Below are 21,252 nucleotides of genomic sequence, written 5' to 3' on the forward strand. Positions count from 1 at the left end.
GCGCAATAAAACCATTGTGAGCTGACAGACTATATAGTAAAAGCAACAATATGAATAGAACCAGAACTATTGACATATGGTGCATATTCCATTTATCACATTGTAAGCCTTTGCGCATACTTGACTGCTTTTAAACAGCACGTCCGAAGCCATTTTTTACCATGCTACCCGTCCCTTACAGAAATCAACTAACCCTTGTATCTTAAAAGCCAACAGTGTTTGCAGTGGGACTTGACTTTTAAGGAAAAACAGTGTTATCACATCATTAGTAAGTGTAATTATTTATCCAGCTTAAATAACGGCATGTTCTTTGCAGCCTTAAACAAAAACATATGAAATATTTAAACTTCTTCAGTCCCCAAGGTGGTAAACAATGCCCTAAAATGCTGACAAAAAAAACATTTTTACCTTTCTAAATGACATGAATGATGACCATTGGCCGTGCTTCAACAAAAATCAATGACTTTTGAGGCCAACTTCACAAGATTATTCCCCTACTCTCCTATAATTCTGCTGCTCTGGCGATCCTATACATAAAACTCATTCTTAAGGTTATTAATATTTATTGTTACGAAGCCAATGTCAGACAGGGGACTTAAAGCAGCCAACCTAATCGAGATATAATATAATTACTATTATGTGAAGAGTAATAACGGTAACATTTACATGTGAACTCAACTCCGACGACTGAGTGCAAGAGAGGTGCGAAAGAGAAATATAAGAGCTGTATATTCGTTTTTTTAAATATAAAAAGCAACACTAACTACTTCACAGCAAAGAGCCTGTTGTAATCGAACTATATGTACATACACGATATTAAAAACTTGGCCAATAACAGGGAGGATAGTGAACTAGACCGAATTATCACTGCTGGTTGCGTCCCGATCAAAGCGTGCAAGACTAGTAATGTTCAGTGCATTTCAGATTAATACATACACATTTTTCGAAGAACAAACGAGGGGGAAAAGTATGTTTCATAACGTTCACTTGCTTTTTTTTGTCAGCATTTTTCAGTGAAATGTTCATTTTTAAAAGTACAGACATTTGCTTGAGTCAAACACCTGTCTCTTTATTCATTACTACCGCACCACCCAACCCAACACTCAGAACCAGGTCATAAGTTCAGTCTAGTTCACAAATCCTTCCATACACTGGCCGTCAAAATGGGCATCCAGTGGCATTACATCACTTCCTGTGTTGAAAATAATCAGCTCCTGGAGCCCCGAGCTTCTTTTCCTAATGCTCGTTAATAAGCTGCAGTTAACAGTGAATATCAAGAAGCTTTTTAGATTTTACATACTAGCTGGTTCAGTGCAGATGGTTGTTTTAAGGTGTGAGGGTTAAACAGGGGAGGAGAGAAGGGGGCGGGGCTTAGAGGAAAGGGAGGCGGCTAGAGATAGAAGGATGGTAAACATGGCAACAACTGATCGGAGGAGAGGATCATTCTGCTTTACAGCGCTTCATGGCTCCTGGGAGTTTCTCTTGTAGCCTGAGGGAGAAAAAAAAAAATGAGACAAACAATATTAATACATGCTATTGAAGCCTCACTAATTGGCAGCCATTTGCAAGACTCAATTCTTTATAGATGAAGAGCATGCACAGTAAGCGCACATTCTTACTTCAGTTCTAATACTTTATTACTCTACTCAAAGCATACTAACTTGGCCATTGTAGTGTTGACTTGAGTGCGTACAATGTCGATGTAACGGTCAATCTGGGTCTGTGAAAAGAACATAGAGATGCTGCATTATAATAAACAATAACTGCATGTGGTTCCATGCACATTTGCTGGCATATCACTCTTAGGATGTTGTGGGTGAATGCTAGGAATAGTAACTGACTTTCTCCTTTTTAAGTGACACTAATGACTATATTTATTGTGGTCACTTTTGCGGATATTAGTTTTTGTTTAGTTGTACAATATACATTTTATACAATAAAAAGCAAGAAAATACAATCAATATACAAAAAACACATAAGGGCTTATTTAAAGCCTCCAATGAAAGTGAAAATAAAAATAACTAAATTAACATTCATTTTTTTAAATGAATATTAGTGCTGTTAAATTGATTAAATCGCGATTAATCATATCTAACATAAAACTATGTAAATATAAATATGCCTATATATATATATATATATATATATATATATATATATATATATATACATATATATATATATATACATACATACATACACACACACACACACACACACGTTACATGCAATTAATCGATTTGACAGCACTATGTATATATAATTGCATCAAGTTAATAACATATACACATCTATATATCTATAAAATAGATTTTATATATACTAAAACAGTTTCTGAGCATCATGACTTTCATTTTCTCACTATGAAGATATTAAAAACTGGGTTACTGCAGTTTTGAGGTCAGTGTATAGTGCTCTGCGCCATTGAGATTAAAGAGACAGCTCAGATTTTTGTGGCACCATTATGAAGTTGAACGCATCATTATCTCTGTACATTATCTTCATTAGCGCTGTGTTTAAAACAAAGAAAGGTCAGAAGAGAAAAACTGCATCAGGCACTCATTAACAAATCACCGTTACATAAGAATTTAAGACTTGACAAATGCTTTAAGAAAAGATTATGACGAGTGTTCGGAAAGGGCTTACATAAGAGCCCACTGGAGCAATAATCATACATAATGATTACTGTTCAGTCTGAGTGGGCCGCTGTTCTCAAACACCAACTGCATGTGTCATCTAATAAAATATGCTTTTCAAAGTGTTTTAAAATCACATCATTGTTATATATGCAGTGAAACTTTTTTTTATTGCATAAGTTTCCTCTGTGTCATTAAAAGATCACTAGTAACAAGAGTAACCTGTAATACTAGTTAACATAAGAATTAATTAATACATGAAGGCACATGAATAAAACGTATGATTATCTGTCCCGTTTTGATTTAATTAGTATTAATTGTGATTCAGCAGTTTCAAAGAAATGTTATCTGCTTGCTTTTAAGTTAATGCCATTTAAAGTATATACTAATAGTATAAATGTATTTTGATAATAATAATAATAATATAATATTATCATTATTACTACTACTACACTATGGTTTAAAAGTTTGGGGTCAGTGGGATTTTCTTGTTTGAAGAAATTAATACTTTTATTAGCAAGGATGCATTAAATTGATCAACAGTGACAGTAAAGACATTTAAAATATCACAAAAGATTACTATATTCCATTTTATTTCTTTTGAGCTTAAAACAAAAAATCATGTTCCATGGTTTCCACAAAGACATCAAGCAGCACAACTGTTTTAAACATGGATATTAATAATAAATGTTTCTTGAGCATCAAATCAGCACATTAGAGTGATTTATGAAGGATCGTGTGACTTTGAATCTGTGTCATCACGGGAATAAATTACATATTAAAATATATTAAAATAGAAAACAGTTCTTTTAAATTGTAATAATATTTCACAATATTACTGTTTTAATGTATTTTTTTAATCAAATAAATGAAGCCAAGAAGTTTCAAAAACAATTAAAAAAATATTACGGACCCCAAACTTTTAAAGAGTAGTGTATTATCAATATTATACAATCTCTTATTTGGACTACAACAATAAATACTCTTTAAATAGATGGTTCAAATAAAATATCTTCTTTTGTGTTCAACAGAAGAAAGAAACTCATACAGGTTTAGAACAACATGAGGGTAAGTGATGACAATTTTAATTTTGGGGTGAACTATCCCTTTTATGAACACACATTGGATAGTTTGAAAAGCAAAAACACAGATCTAACCTTGTTTTTCTCATAGATGGGCGGTACACTGAAGAGCAGGATGTCAGCTGGAAAAGAAAACACCCAGTATCGGGTGATTATGATTATCCTTAAACACCACATGGGATAATTCTGAAAAAGTCAGTCTCTATAACCAAATATTTCAGTATAAACTCAAATTTAAGTATGGTGCTAAAAGTGGTATATTTGGCTTACAGAGGATGAGGATGGTGATTCCATTGAAGACCGCTCCAACATATGTCAGCAGCCACATAACCACTGCCAGCTGAAACCACAAGGAAATATGGGTCAAAAGAACAGAAATCCTCTGTATCCCTCTTAAACCACAAAATCTGAGAACACAGTTTTCTAAATGAACATGAAATCACAGCGTTTTAATTCAAATCATAGAGCTAATACATTAAGAGTCATAAAGGAGATAAATGTTCCTTGTTGCTTCTCGTCATTTTTGGAACTTGAATATCCCTATAAACATGATGTATGGAAAAGACATTACATTCTTTAAAATATCCTGAATGAATTGGAGAACTATACTTTTAAAACTGCTGGTGTGCCACTGACCTTGAGGGAATCCACCAGGTCCTCGACCAGAAAGAGGCGGCTCATCTGCTTGAGCGCACGGTTGACGTGTGTGAGACAGGCGTCCACGTGCTTGCGGAAGGTCTCGGGCGGCACGGCGACATCTTTCTCCATCAGAGCTCTGTCACAGGGGTCAACCCAATTAACCTTACCGCTGCATACCCACACAACACTGCACTCAAAATCAAACCTTACTAACACAGAGCATGACAAGACATGTCAAACTGACCTGCAGTATATGAAATGTGTAGCATGTATTTAAAAAAAATACTTACTCCTATAAATTCTATTTTTATTATATATTCAATATTGTAATAATTTATATATATATAAATTATTACAATATTGAATATATAATAAAAATAGAATCTATAGGAGCAAGTATTTTTTTATATAGAATATATATATGAATACAAAAATAAAAAATGTTATATATATTTTTTTATATAATTGTTTATATATATATATATATATATATATATATATATACATATATATATATATATAATACACACAAAATGTGTGGCCACAATTGATGTCAGGAGGGAATATTAGTTTTTAATTACCCTACAAGTTCAATTAAACCATCAAAATATGAGGAACCCATTTTATATATTGTTTAAACATTTTAAATATGAGGGAAGAACAAAACACTAACTTAGTAAAGGTATTATCTGACAAAATTACAGACTAAAGCTTCAGGTTTTATTTTACTATGCAAAAAAGCTCACTGGAAAAAAGCATACAGTGACTTCAACATAATGAGCTATTAATATTTCATTGGTTCTCTCTTGTTTTTGCATGTGCTAATCATTTCTATGTATGCCTGTCTGGCCAAAAATGACGTTATCAATTTGGCATGTTTCATCGCAAATAAAACAATTGACTCCAATCACAACTACGCAATATGCTTATAAAATCTTTAAAAATATTTTTAATAATATTTGAATAAAGGGTGAAGATGTTAACAGGCTGGACATCACTTTTGGCCACTACTGTCTAACAGTCCAAGAGGCCCAATGTTTTTTTTTAAAATATACAATAAATATATATCATCTCTAATAAGACGAAGGTGTCTTCTCAAATATGTACAGGGCACACAGAAAGAGGAGACTCTCACTTGAAAGGGTGTCCATCGGTGGACTTCTGCACAGCCTGGATGACGGACTTGTAGATGCGGAAAGAGATGGTGACACAGAGCAGAGCCAGCAGCAGGTACGAGATCACGCTGATCACGCTAAACGCTGCCAGAGAAAGCAGCAACAGCAGCGACACGCCAAACACCACGCCGGACTTCTTAGGGTCCCGCCAGTGCACCAGGTCATTCACTGCACGACAGAAAAGGCATGTGAAAAACGTGTGCGTGGTGTGTTATGATGAACGTAACAGGAAATAAAAACAGCACATGACAAAAATATTGATATCAACCGTTGAATTGGAGCAAAACTATTTAAATCCAGAGTATAATGGATAATAGAACTGTAAAATCATTAGTTCTGTCATAAATAGCACAGAGCTCATATTTTCCATACAGCTGCGGTTACATAATGCAGTTTTCGAGTGGTTGGTGATGCGGCGTGAAAGGAACCTTTGAAAGAAGCCTTACATAAATGGCATTCTCCACGTGGAGCGATGCCTTGAGGGTTTCGGCTCTGCGTGTTTCCGTTTCTGAGGAAATTAAGGACGCATAAACCGTCTATGGTGGTATTCAAAACATCAAACTTCATAAGGATGCACAGCTCTGCACCACAAAAGAACAGCACAATACACCCATTTACATATTTATATGACATAGACTAGATTAGGAATTCATTCTTGGCCATGTGTGGGATGAGTTCTGTAACAGAAGACCTTACACGTGCAAGCGTAGGCTGGTTGAAAACACAACCACGTCTTCCACTGTTACTATGTTTGGTCTGTCAGCTTTAATACATCACAGCCCAGATATGGCTCTCCCACTCCAAGAAACTGTAAATGCATTCATGCATTCATTTCAAGCAATACATGGTCAGGTACCGCTTTTCTTTTTTTTCAGCGAACGTTTAAACTCTGAAATGCACCATAATGCAAATTGTTATTTGAAATCAGTTGATGAAAATTACTTAATGAAAATATAATTAGGGGCAGGAGGGAGATAAATGGTCAAAACTAGCCAAGTTAAATAATATTTAACAAGATCCAGTTCAAAAGTTTGGGGCCAGAAAGATTTTTTTCATGTTTTTAAAAGAAGTCTCAGCAAGGCTGCATTCGTTTGATCAGAAATACAGAACAAACAGTAAAAAGTGAGTAACTGTACAATAACCATTCAGTTAATAACTTGGCATCAGCAATTTGTGCCATTTTTGCTTTAAAGAAAAATGTTACGGGACACCAAAGTCACCAAGCCAGTTCTCGAAATTAATGCAAAGACTAATGTTGTAATGAAAACAAGATATTAAAAAAATGTGGTATTGTCCTCAACCATTTACCATAAACAAACAGGCACATTTAAAACAACATAATTTGGATTTTGAAATCTAGATGAGCTCTGATCAATTGTATGCTGTATTTTGAGAGAGGAAGTGAATCAAAAACAGTTATAGAGCATCCCGAGGGGGAAAAGAAAATGTTTACAACAACAGTCAACGTGACATAACTACAGCACAATGGTGTGTGGCAAATGATTCAGAGCCTGAGAGAGCACTATTGTTTTTGTCCACTCCGACTGCTCGGGGGCTAACGCTCAGTGCATGTGAGGGGTTTCCTCACCGCTCACTGCAGGGGTCTGAGTCCCTCCCAGCATGCTTTGCTAGTGCCCACAGGGAGGCAGCCTAGGCTGAGAACAGTCATTCGTTATCATTCCCTCCCTCCCTCCCTCGCAAGGGTTAGTGGACCCAGATACAACAGCATGTCCCAGTGGCTGCTGAGCCGCAGTGGCCTCTTTTAGTTCTCGCACAACTCAGCTCTTAAAGGTACATGCACCATCTAATGCATTTGTGCGAATCCGTGTAAGAGTCCACGTGTGTCTGAATCATTTAAGAGACATGCATGAAATCACGTATTCACCCGAGCACATGAAAAACAAAAAAATCGAGTTGTTACTTGTTACAGCGATTGCTCGGTTGTATGTTTAGAAACGAACAGTGTGAGCCAATTTTCATGCAATGAAAAGCTAATGAGGTCAGTTATTTAAAGGCTATTGGCCATATTTATACACTATGGTCTGTTTCAGTGGTTTGCACTTGCTTCTTATTATTTTAAAGTCGCAAGTGAAATTAAACTACTACATTTTACAGGCAGAACAGATGGAAAAATTCAAATGCCTAACGTGAATATGTTTTTAGTTTATAATATAGGCCTACATATGAATTATAAGTACATAAATGTGTACAGTGATTAGCCAAACCTATGCTTGAGTTAACACAACCTCATTATCTACAACTCTGAAAAACCCAAGTGGAAACCAACACACCCATTAAAACAAACTTTCACACCACTAGAAAGCTCTCAGTCAGCCGTACTTAAATGATTGACAGCTAAAATACCAGGTTACAATCATTGTCAAAAAATGTCAGCCACAGCAAACAACTCAAGTAGAGACTGAAAAGTGAGACAAAGAATATGCTCTAGATCTGTTAAATAACCCACTTACTCTGTTACAACTATATCTGGCAACTAGCACAAGAAATGATTTACTGTCTATATGAAAAACTTTACAGTAGGGCTGGAATGAGGCATTGACGAATCAATTAGGTCGATTGCGTAAATAAGTCTATTTCAGAGGAATGCGTCGATTTGTTGCAGTTTATATTCCCCAGTGATGGTGGCACCGACTCCCAGGCATGCTGAAAATATCTAAAGTGTGCACATTTTTTAAACAGAGACCGAACAAAATGGTTATCTGCAAGCTCTGTAAAACTGAAATGGCAAAGCACAGCAGCAAAACTTCTATGCAAGAGAATATCTGAAAAGAAACGCCCCGGGGCTCTCCTACCTCATAACAAGACAGCAGTGTAGGTATTTGGACTATTACAGTGAATTTTTACACAGCACTAGAATACGCTTGTCAGTCCCATATTTTGTGCTTAATACGGCTGCGTTCATAAAGCATTCTGTTTTTTTACGAGCTGCTGTGATGCGAGGCTGTGAGACGCGCGACTCAAACGTACTCTCTGCAACCGGTTACAAAGCATTTAACGCTGTAGTTTATTTAGTTATATTATTTAATAAATCTAAAAAATTATCAATAGATTAATCAATTGAAAAAATATGTTGGTTCCAGCCTTACTTTACAGCAAGGTTAAATTAATATTACTAACTTTTACAGCATTTATTAATTTCTACATTTAGGAATGGATTAACAAAAGAATATTTTTTATAACAATACAGTACATTTATAAATTAACATTATCCTGTATTAACAAATACTGCAAAAATGTTCATGATGCCTGATGAATTAACTAATGTTAACTGATACTTATTGTACAGCGTCCCTATATGTGTGAGATAAACAAATACTAGTGTCTTTTTACTACTACATACCCAAGTAACTTTCTGACATATAACATTTTAATGTGGAACTCAGGGCTTTTCAGTTAATCAAAAAATATCTGATTAACTAATTGTAAAATGCACATTTATTCTCCATTAACTTTGTTGATCATAACAGGATGTTATGGAGTCCAGAATAGCAGGGCTCCAACATCAGCAATAAAGTAATTGAGGGAAACATTCTTAGCTTGTTTTGGATGTGTAGCCTATAAAAAGAAAACATACAAAAATACAACATGCAGGTTCTATTTTAATACATTTCTTTAACAGAAATTAATAATTGTGCTTACAATAATCAAGAGAAATAGTCAACAATAACGAAACTCAACAATTCTCCCAAAACTGAAGGGGGAAAATGTATATATTAGTCCTTATGGTAAAGGCCAAGCATTTCTCCTTTAAGTAAAAAAAGAAATAGCATAAAACCGATAATTCTGCATCACTTTCTCTCTAGTGTTACACCAGATCAGTACACGCATAACAATAGCCTACTAACTGTCAAATGGAAGATAATGCTACTCCTTTTAAATTACACATTTACCCTGACTTCATTCCCAATGGCCTTTCTGTAGAAGGTTACATAAAAAGATGAAACCTGAGACTAGACATAACCAATCACCTGACTTCAAGGGCTGTGCAGGCCATGTAGCCACCCTGCAGGAATGTTAATATCCATTCCTTTTAAAATTATACCATCACGTTTTTAAGGTCATGAGCCATGGCACTGAAAAAAAAAATGCAATACATTTAATGTTATGACTAGTCTTAGTTTATATGTTTATTCAGTTTTCCTCACAACAAACAAGTTATTTTGAATCTCCATAAGGCTATTGTAATATCTTGAAATTGTTTAGTTTTTGCCATCTTTTCAGAAACATACTCATAGGTTAGTGTTGAGTAAATTCAAGTTGAGTTATAAAGAAAAAGAGGTAAGTAAGGTCTAGTGTCTGGGCATACTATGCGTGCAGGGTTAGCAGGCTGCTTGCCCAGAAGAAAGACATGTTACCTGAAAAGTGGGTTAGTATTGCTGTCAAGACATGCTCTGCAAGATGGTAGGCCTCTGCAACCCAAATGTCGATTGCCTCTACCTCTTTGGGAAGTACTGCCTGACACTCGTTTGGAAGAGTTTGAGAAGTTGAGGTGATTGAAGCCTCAGGATTTGGTGTAGGAATAGGAGCTTTATCAGGCTTTAGGACAGTCTTCATTGTGGGAATATTCTCGTCTTCCTCCTCTTGGCTGCTCCCGAGCTCTTTCAAAGCAGAAATTGTGAGGTGCTCCTGCTCCAAGTCCATGATCATTGCTGGGGAGGATTGAGTGGAAGGAGGAGCATCAGATTTGGGTTTCTGGTCTATAGTTTGGTGTCCAGAACTGAACCCCTCAGGTTCCTCGTCCTGTTGTGACTTAAGACACTCCCTCATGAAATCCACAAAGCTGTCAGTAGCCGCTGTTACTGAGCATTCTGCTTCAAACGTCTCTGTATCACTCATGGTCTCTGGCGAATCCGGTCTATCTAAAAGATCTTTGGGGGTCACAACTTGAGGTTCAGACTTCGTTATCACTGGTCCCTCAGCAACCTCATTTGTCGTAGGCTTAGAAATAACTTCATTGATTTTGCTAGGCGGCTCATTGTGGAAAGAGGGGAATGGTGCAGGTGGGTTCTCTTGAACTGGGGTTTGTCGGTCAATGGACTGCACTGGCAACTCCTCCTGTTCCTGCAAGATAGACGTCGTGATTTCCACTGTTGACTTTTGATCTTCTGAATCAACACTTGGCATTTTGTTTTGGCAGAGTATAGTCTCAATATCATCAGGAATGTCAGATGAAGTTTCAAAAAGGGAAGGCTCAGGCACAGATTCATAGTCTAGTTTGCATTCGTTGGGTGTCTCATCGAAATCAGTGATATTATCAAAGGATTCTTGAACAGGAGCACTGATATTTTGATTATCTGTAAGACAGTCTGACTTTGAAAGCTCTGTTTTTTCACCTTTACTCTCTTTAAAATAATTCAGCTGGTCTTTTAAAGCAAGCTCTTCACTGGCATAATGATCCAGGTAAGTCTCTACATCACTGGGCTCATTTGAGGGGGAACTGATGTCTGGTGGAAGGTCAGAAAGTATTTCTGCAGTCTTGTCAAGCTCTTTATCAATGGTAGACTCTTTAAAGGGTTCAAAAGACACTAAATTCTGAGACATATGTGACTGCTCTTGAGAGTCCTCGAAATTCAGGCCTCCTGAGTCTGGGGAGGACTGGAGGAAAATGCCACTTTCATAATCATCGTCAATAACCTGGTGTTCAGGAGAGTGTTCAGCATCAGAGTCAGTTTGATTTGCCTGAGAGGAAATGTCATGGTCAGGTTTATGTTCTTCATGTAGAGTTTCCACAGATGCATGTTCTGAAACGTCTGAGTGGTGTTGCTCTGGTGATCCTCTGCCCTCACCTTGCAAAATCTGACACTTTTCACCATCATCCTCCTCACGTTCTACCTCAAACTGTTCTTCTTCCTCATCACTTAACACTTGTTCCTCAGTTTCAATAACATTAATAATAGGTACCTGAATTGGCGGTTTCTTGTTGTTTGGAATGGTCTCCTCTTCCTTGTGGGTTTTGATGTCTAGGTCATTGTTTCCCATAATTGGGATGCTCATGGCTTCCTCAATCACTGTATCATCCGACTCCCCAGAGCTGTCTACCTCCTGGATTTCAGCAGGCTCCAAATTTCCTTTCGAAATGTTGGAAGGTTGTGTAGAACTAGGCTCCATCTGTTGGGACACAGGTGGTAATGGAGACTCAAAATCTGCAGGAGCAGCAGGGGAGGAAGGAAGCTCTTGATTGTCTGGGAATATCTGACAGCCTTGAATGCCTGTATCAGCTTTCTCTTGTTTGTCCCACATGTAGGCTGTTGGTAAAAAGTTCAGGTCAAATTCAGAATCTTCCTCAACACTCTCTTGTTTTGATTGCTTGCTGACGTCCTCCTTTGATTGATCAATTTCATCTGCAACTTTGATAGGACTGTCCATAAACTGATCAGGAACTCCTGCAAAAGGTTCTGGAACTTCACCTGTATCAACATTGTTTGCTTTAATCACTTTGGATGGGCTCTCTTGCACCATGGGGGACACATCAAGAACTGGATCTTCAATGTTGAAATCTGGTGCAGGAGGCAAGTGAGCTCTCATCCAGTCAGCTGTGTCCTCAAAGTCACTCCCATGCCTTGCCTCACCAAGCACTTCGAAGGGTGATTCAGGGGATTCCTGTTCATTTGACGTTGTCCTTTTCTGAAAGGAGGAGCGGGAGGAAATTCCATGCAATTCTGTGGGGGATTTCTCATAGTGACGCTCTTTAAAATGTGGAAACCCCCCATCAAAATCATTCTGCTTTGCAGCTAAAGCTTCCAATGCTTTGATTCTCTCAGATACTGGCGAAGTTTTTATAGGTGAGTCCTGCTTTTGAGAGCCAAAAGATGAATCAAAAAGCTCTCGTTTCTCTTTGAAGGTACGATCTATGTTGTCACCAGGTGATCCTGAAGATTCAATTCCACAAGCAACTGGAGAAAAGGAACTTGACTGAGGAGAAAAGTGAAGAGAGGTAGCCAAATTTTCTGAAGGTTTGTCAGAGCCTAGTACCACTCTTTCGTCTGCATCCATCATGAAGCAGGAAAGAGGGGGAAAAGGAGGGTTGGAAATAAAGACAAACTCTACCTTAATTCCAATTTGCTAAAGCAGGGGACCATATTTGAAGCTCAGGTTTGTATAGGTTTGTCTTTAACGAATTAAGAGCAGTAAAATTTCAAAGCCAAAGATCCCAACAACTTTAGCAATCAGCAACTACACTGATACTTTATGTAGCATTCCCAAGATGCTTAATTGCTTGCATCCATTTAACTGAAGCTAAAGCGGTCATGCTGTACACACTGCATGGTCCCACATATTAATGGATGGAGTTTGATGTCTGCATGCCAGCTTGATTATGTGCTGATACCATTGAGGAATCTCAATGACACATACAACGGTTCTTAATGCAATTAATGTGTTTATCCTGTAGGGGCAGATTTACTAATTAATTTAGATGACATCCATAATCAAACAACAACCCCAAAACAAAGAAACAAACAAAACAGACAAACAAAAGTAGCAATCAATATCCTCAGTAAAATAACCAAAGGATTTGTTAAATGATTAAAATACTGTTATTGTGGAAACTACTAAACGGCTGTCTGAGCTATGCCTCCACTGTCTAACCATCTATTAAAATAAAAGAAAGAAAGAAGATAAATCAAATTATGGTGTAGATGACACAATGAGGCCAGAATTACAAGAGCACAGGGAATGCAGCAAAGTGAATGCTGGACACATGCCGAAAATGGAAATCCTGACCATTTTACCATGCAACACAATGGCTGTGTCCGAAAGCTGGAAAATTATGCCTTCACAGGCACTATGTACATCCAATTACAATGTTTGTGTCACATTCTGTCTACTAAGATACCTCCATCTGGTTGATCTATGCGTGCAGTTCGGCGATTTGTGGAAAAAGTAAATATGCAGTCTAAAAAAACTCATTAGAAGAGTAAATTAATTCATAAATATCCATTTAAAAAAAGTGAGAAATAAGCATTAAAATAACTAAACATATGCATTCATTTTAATTTGCTTTGGTTGTACAAGATGTAACGGTGCCTTGGAAACCTTAGGAGGTACCTTTAAACACAAACATAGCCTGTGAAGTCATACACTGACTGGGCTGAGAGGCAGCAAGCCAGTTCCCTTTCGAACACAACCCCCGTTTTAATGTATGGCCTCATTGATTAGCATAACATTAGCTTTTCAGGCTTGGCTAAATGGTGCTGACTACAGATTTAAAATAATGATAAAAAGGGTCAAACTTATAATGTCCTAAATTATAAAAAAAAAACTATAAGATTAAGCTATATGCTAAGCAATATTTTTTTAACTATAATTTCTCCTGACTCTTCCTGTAGGGTGAGATAAAAACAGGTTCCAGAGTGACAACCACATTCTAACATTCTAATCATTTTGTTCCTTTCCAAACCTGCCATTTCCTGGTTTTATTTTAAGATATAATCTTGGAATTTGAATGCTGTAGGCATAGTAGTGAAGTAGTGGAAAAAAAACTTACACTGACAGAAACTTCAATTTTCCTAAAGCCTTTTGAAAATAAATGCTTCTGAAAATAGATTCAATTAGTTAACATGTTATTGCTCACTACTGTTTAAACCAACACTTTTGTCCCAACATCTAGATTCTGTACATACATTCAAGATTCTGTTAAGGACAAGTGCCTGTACTCATTATGCAAATTAAGCATCACAGTTATGACGGGACTTTTAAACAGTCATGTCATTCAGACTATTTGCCCCTAAAACCATCTTTAGGCATGGGAAACAAAGATCCAATTTTTCCATAATCTGAGTATCTAAACAAAGTTCTAGATTTTACAGGGGTTTTTTTAATAGCGGGCTATTAACTGAAATAAATTTCTTCAAGATAAACAATGTTCTAAACATTGTAGAATACTTAGATCTAAAGATCTCAAAATAGTGTGTGGGCTTTACTCAATCTACTTTATGCTAATTCTTCCTATATATAAATGCTCAAATTGTCAAACTCCTGTATGTAAATAGACAAGAAACAAAACAACAAACAAACACAAACAAAAAGACTAAAACTTGAGGATTTCCTCTTACTCTGTGGTATAAGACAACATGCAAAATGCATGGAAAAAGCAGGTGAAGATTCAGCCGCAGCAGTCACAGGGAAGTAACCCCGAGCAGCGTCCTGTTGCTAGATCCCTCCCCAGTGTCGCTCTACCTTCAGGACCAGTGCGGTGGTGGGGTTGGAGCTCCAAACATGGCTTGCTGTGGGGGAGGGGGGACATCAAGGGCAAGAATCCTCAGGGACACCAACCTGTTCCATTTTTAGGATTCTGCTCTCGCACAAAGTGAACTTGAACTTCTCTGCTATCTTAAAATAAGGTGGCAATCTTGGGATTAAGCTGGACCCACAGTAACGCTGACCTAAATCATGTTTGCAGTGGGTATAAACTGGAGCCGATTGAATTTCTACCATCTGTGGGGACTTAGCTTTCCCATTTTTAATCAGTGAACAGTGTCAGATGTGGGGTGTCGACAAAATGAAAGGGTATACTAATGGTAAAAAGGGGGTAGCCACAAATTGTTGCCAGGATTCATTTAGGTTGTTGACTGACTAAGTTCAACTTTTTAGAGTGGGAAACCATATATTACAGGATATTGTTGGTAAATGTCTGGATTTACAGTCAAGAAGAGACCATGTTAGATCTAATAAGGCATTAGAAAAATCAGCCACAGAAATGTGAATGACCTCACTTGAAGCACATTCATGAAGTGAATCCAAGTTTGAGGATTTCAGAAACTGTTGAAAACAGGAGGGACTTGGCTGTTATTATGGATTCCAACATGCATGATTGCAAGGGGTCACCATTAGAAACAGCAAGGGTCATGTTACAAGACTTCTGGTCAGGGAGGGTGGTTGCACTGCACAGTACACGGTCAAGTGGCGTGCAGGTGTGAGTAACTATTAGCTTGATCATTAACTTTTATGTGATAACTGAGTTATCACGACTCATATTGAAGGAGAGGACATTTCCAAATATTCCCCAGAAATGGGTTAGCTTCTAGCTTCATAGATAAATATCTAATTTCTTTGGTTTCCGTGAAAACAATCAGTAGATTCCCTCTGTGTCCTCTGCTTCATTTCCTACGCTTAAAAGGAAGAACTCCAAAAGAAGCCACTACTGCGAGCATCTAGTCTGGTATAGAGGAGGAGAGGGTCACTGGCGAGAGGGATGGAGAGTGTCATAGCAGCAGCCCAGCGGGACATAGCATACTTAATAGAACAGATATGACAGAGGAGCATGAAGAGAAAGATAAAAGGTAGAGAAGCAGGCGAGCATCAGAAGAGAACTATACACTTGCCTTGAGGAGACTGAATGAGAGATACAGGCGAAGAAAAAAAGGAATCTGAAAAAATAAAATAGGACAGAAGAATGAGAAGAAAAGTCTCAGTATCCGTCTTATACTCTACATTTGAAAGGGGAAAATGTTAGTGAAATGCCCAGCGAAGCACCTTTTACATCTCAAGAAACTAAAAGAAGAAAAAAAAAACAGCTGATAGAGAATAACCAGCACTTTCCTCGACAACTTACACGACTTAAAAGGATAGTACTAGGCCAAAAAAGTAAAACTTCTATCATCATTTACTCACCCTTGTGTCGTTCCAAACCTGTACAACTTCTGCGGACCACAAAAGAAGATATTTTGAAGGACGGTGGGGGTCCAAACTACACTGGACCCAATTGACTTTCAATGTATGGAAACAAACAAAACGAGACCTGTTTCAAAAAATCTTTTGTGTTACACAGGTTTGAAATGACATAAGTGTGAGTAAATAATGAGAATTGCACTCTTTTTTGGTAACCTATCCCTTTAATCTAGAATTCAATGAGGTTCAATGAGATAATCACCTGTAATTGGTGTAGTTAAATATTTCTGTGGTGTGACATGCTGTACTCTTTCTAAAGCCATTTCAAAAAAGCATTCCTCATTTTATGCATACAGCTTATATTACTTGAAACTACACAGAATACTGTACTTTTAAAAATTCATTTGTAATACCAGAGAAGGGGAAAAGGTGTATGGAAGTTTTTTCTAAGAAAATCAAAATTACAAATGAAATGTTCAAATCCTAAAATAATAAATCAAATAGTCAAAATGGCCACCCATAACTTATAACTAACAAGGCTCACAGGACCACTTTATAATATGAGTATCGAATTATAGCTTTAATTATTTATGACTGGGATGTATTGAATTGATGATTTTTGGGATTTTTTTTTTGCATAGTTTATGCAACCTTAAATAGGACAATGAAATTGCTTTTGAGCATTTTTATTTATTTATATTTGAGCATCCATTATTACAATTTGATTTATTATTTGAAAATGTGAACATTTGATTTACCATTTTAAGTTTGTTAGGAAAAAACTTCCATAAAGATGATTTAAAAAAAATGTAGAAAGAAGAAGAAATGGCGAGCAGTCAAATTACTTAAAATATACATTTTTTCTTATACATTAATATAACTTGATGCTTATTAAAAACTAAACAAACATAAAAAAAATGTATTCATCAACTACCCATTAGCACTTTTTTACTTAGTAGGCCTACATCCAGAACTAATCACATACTCAACATCCCTCGATGATTCATCTGCATACTGAACAATACTTACTCACAATATTCAAACGGTGAAACTTTCTCATGGAATTTTCATTGATCCCTCCCATACTTTCTGACATCTAACCCTGCAAAGCACCCACATGTTGCACCATTGTGTTATGTAATCTGTTAAGGGAAGCCATTTTCAGCCACACTTCAAAATTTCATGTGATTTAGAAGCGAATATTATTTGCATTCGTCCAGAACTAGCCACTTTCAACAGTTAGGTCAATCATCAAGCTGTTGAGGCAACACTAGGTCACCTAAAATCTTGGAATCACAACAAGAACAGGGAGTGCCAGCAGTGAGAGTGGTGAGAAAGTTAAAGAGAACAGGTTGATCTAGTAGCACAGCAGTCTTAAGACAGGGCAAGCTCTCCTGGTCACAAATAAGGAGTGTACCCCTGCTTCACGACATTCTTTGCCCAAACCACACCCAAAAACTCTTAACTAAGAGACACGCCTTGAATCACTGATGTGGACACCACAACCCTAACAAATCTACACACCCTCTATCATCTTGATTGAAGTTTTCTTTCCACTGCTTATGAGTCAGCCATATAGAATCTGCTTGACAGCAATAACCATCTGATGCAATTAGGGCATCACAATCTGACATCGTACGATGGTTGGCTAGTAATGTTTAACCGGCAAACATTTAATAAGGAAATAAGGTGAAGGACATGATAGCTAGATACTATCTATTGCAAGGGCAAAGGTTAAATGCACCAAGATGGCTTGTGTTACAGGGCAGCGCTTAAAGTGGGAACGGATTGGCCTCTTGACACTGGAAGAGCCTTGCGTGGCATCTCTTTCATGCCAGTAATATCAGCTCTATTTCTGATGGGACTGAATCATGACACCCAAAGCTTTAAGACTGCTGCCTCAGCCAGCTGTGACCAGCTCTGACCTTAGGCATCACACCCAGACAAAAGAGAGAGGCCGACAGTATTGACATAAGCGGAGTTTAGTTGATCGGGTAAAAATCTCATGGTCCCATTTAGAATGACATATTTTTAATGGATTGTTCTGGGTTGAATACAAGTTAAGGTCTTTCAAAAACATCTAGGCGTTGTTGACACGCCGTTGACATGCCCTTCATTGTGGCATGCTATATATCATCTAAAGTTAGCAAAATGCACATGTATTTTGGGCGATGTCTACCAAATTGGCATCAGACGACGTCTATATGAAACATCGTGATGGATTTGCCTATTTGCCAATTTTGGATTTAAACCCAATGCAAATAGGTAACCTGCTAAGAATTAGTTGTGTTTTTCTATTTGTTGTGCGGCCCCGAATTGGCGCTAATTCTAAAGCGCAAGTAAAATGCGCACGGCCGCACAGGCATTCATAACGGTGCGTGTCTGGCTAGCAGCAGAGCGTTTCTATGGAAGCTCAACTTCCATAGGAATTCATTGAAAAAGCTCCCTCTATGAATGGCTGTGCGAATTTTACTTACACTTTCTGGCCAAAAACCTATCTGAAAAAAAAAACTATGAAGAAGGTATAAATGGTGTAGCAGCCTATTTAATTAACTTAATTTAAATTATTTTAAAGTTTGTTGCTGTTTTTGTAAGCTTTGTTTAATTTGTGTAAAACATCTAGTAGCCTATAATTAAAGGTATAGCGGAGGATTTTCTTTTTCCGGGTGGATCATCAAGACTATTGGTCCTCCTAAGTGTCAATCATTCTAGTGATATGTTTACGTAAGGCCGTCGTACGTGCTCGTGCACACGATTCTCACGATGGCGTGCGCTCAAAACACAGGTTGGGCTTCCCACTGATGCCTCAGTCGCAAAGTTTCTACTTGACAGGTAAAGTTTGGCATGCTATTTGGAGAAATCCATTTAAAATCACTGCTAGTAAAAGTTAATGTAAGCTATGATTAGCTCGTGCATGCTCTCTCGTGCACACGTTTAATAGGCGTTCTCTCTCGGGAGCAGGTAGAGTGTTGCGCATGTGCATTTTTTCAAAAAGTGGAGAGGGCGGTTCTTTTCTAAAATTAGGGAAAATCCTACGCTATACCTTTAACTTATAATTTAGTAGCCTTAAAAATAGTTTTTTTACACAAAATCTTTTTTTTTTTAACTGTTTAAATTCTGTTCATTGAACCGGTTTGAATGTAATTTGTATTAAGATCAGGAACAACTTCATTATGTTATTATTACCTAATGTCTAAATGTCTTTAAGCCATCGGCAATGGTGCACTATCGGCCCAACCCTAATAAATAAATAAATAAATAAATATAATTAATGACAGCATTTTCAGTTTTGGGTGATGTAACCCTTTAAAATTGTGGGGTAAACGCTGTTTTAACAATCATACTTAAAAATAAGTTTGAGTGTGTTGAAAGTTGTTACAACGTTAGGCCTACTCTGTGGCTGGTATGAGACATTTGTCGCACACTGCAGTAAATTAAATCGATATTAGAATATCATATTAATAAAAGCTGGATAACTTGTGTTGCTAAATGGCATGCAAATTAATTTTAAAATATATTGTATGGTGGAGAAAATGCTGCATTACTGTTACTACGAATAAAGCTCTTTCTGCTAGGTTGCTTATGTTAGCCACTTGACAAAATAGTGATGGTACAAATATGTTACTCGCAGTAAATCAAGAAAACGAGATTCAAACAATAAGACTAACTGTGTTGAGCTATATAACAATGATTCGTTTTCTGCCAAACAGTTGCTCACCTGTCAAATACACATAATATATTAAAGTGTCTTTGATGTTTTCATGGTTTCTATGGAAATAAACTCAGAAATCGAGGTTAGCGACTGAGGATGTGACGTCATTGACTGGTGACGCATATTGTGCCTTTAAAAGAAATGGTGAGTAATCAGAATGCCTGGAATACACAATTCGCCTCATACATTCATTTAAATTTTAAACAAAATAAATATTTTTAAATTAGGTATGAAATGAGTCAACTCAAACATAATATTTGGCAAATTATAGACTCACAAACAAATGCACTTACAAAAAGGAAGTTTATGAGGCAACTATTGCATGCTTGCTCAATAGATTTCCAAATGAAAGTGCGTAACTGATCATTAACAATCACAGATGGTATCGATGGAGCTTAACCTGAATTTAACCCAGAATACTACATTAAAAACAACACTTGGCTGAGTCTGGCATTATTTACTACCTTACATACTTATGTAGGTAGAATTTGTGTAACTTTATGATCTGTCCAGTGACAATGGCACCCGCTCAGGCATCTCAGAGGGACATATTTAACAGCTAAATTTAACCATCTGGTTCAATATGTCACCTTCACATATGGTGTCTGTGTTAACAAGCCTGTAAGACAGTCACCATGTCTACATCCTTCCAGCAATATTCAGATTCTAACCTCTAACTGAACTCAATGCGCCTAAGCTCAAGAGCCAAACAGCATTTGAAGGAGTCAAACGTTTTAAACCGTGTTGAAAATGCAGAGAAGGCTGACGTCATGAGTCTTAACTTCCCGTTCTAATTCTTAAGACGCCAAGATTCCAAGACGCCTAAATAAAGCCGAACCAAGGAGGACAGAAGCGCTCCATATATGCCGACGACCTAAAAAGCAGTGAACAAACATCCATAGTCAACACAAACCACACGGTATTGTTTTCACAACGGAAAAACATACAGGGCCCGAACAAAGGACATCGTGTCATTTCACAGAATGATTGATGGACAAATTAATCTATTAGTGCAAGGTTTTTTTTTTTTTTTTTTTTTACCGTTTCTAAAATATAAAAATGATCGCCTTTAAGATTGTTTACACAGCATGCAAAATTACAAGCGATTAAATTATTACTAAAGCCATCAGACTTGACAGTAGCGAAGACTCTCTCAATTCTGCGAATCGGTTCTTTTATATAGTTCGTTTTAAAGAACGCCATGACATTATTATGACATCTCAGACTTGGCATTTACATGATTTAAACGTACCAATATAGCCATATGTAGGCGTTTTTATTAATTTATTATCAATATTATTATAAAGACATTTATTTTAATGTCATACATGTCCTTATTCAGTATGTTGCAACAATGATTCGGTTCATTAAAGTAATTT

At 37.0% G+C, this 21,252-nt stretch overlaps 1 protein-coding gene across 2 annotated transcripts in view; it reads right to left on the minus strand.

The window, feature by feature from the left end:
• Positions 1-892: 892 nt before the first annotated feature.
• Positions 893-21,252, minus strand: part of rtn3 (reticulon 3) — a 21,386-nt gene continuing 1,026 nt past the window's right edge. Inside the window, exons 2-9 of one of the 2 annotated variants that reach the window (XM_084404485.1) lie at positions 15,876-15,920; positions 9,909-12,536; positions 5,493-5,700; positions 4,355-4,493; positions 3,989-4,058; positions 3,794-3,840; positions 1,662-1,720; positions 893-1,489 (exon numbers count right to left, since the gene is read on the minus strand). In XM_084404485.1, the coding sequence (XP_084260611.1) occupies positions 1,441-1,489; positions 1,662-1,720; positions 3,794-3,840; positions 3,989-4,058; positions 4,355-4,493; positions 5,493-5,700; positions 9,909-12,536; positions 15,876-15,920 (3,245 nt within the window). In that variant the 3' untranslated portion in view covers positions 893-1,440. The remainder of the gene's footprint in view (positions 1,490-1,661; positions 1,721-3,793; positions 3,841-3,988; positions 4,059-4,354; positions 4,494-5,492; positions 5,701-9,908; positions 12,537-15,875; positions 15,921-21,252) is intronic. The other variant, XM_084404484.1, reaches the window with a different exon arrangement.

Source organism: Rutilus rutilus (genome assembly GCF_951802725.1).
Source record: "Rutilus rutilus genome assembly, chromosome: 3".
Taxonomy (NCBI): Eukaryota; Metazoa; Chordata; class Actinopteri; order Cypriniformes; family Leuciscidae; genus Rutilus; species Rutilus rutilus.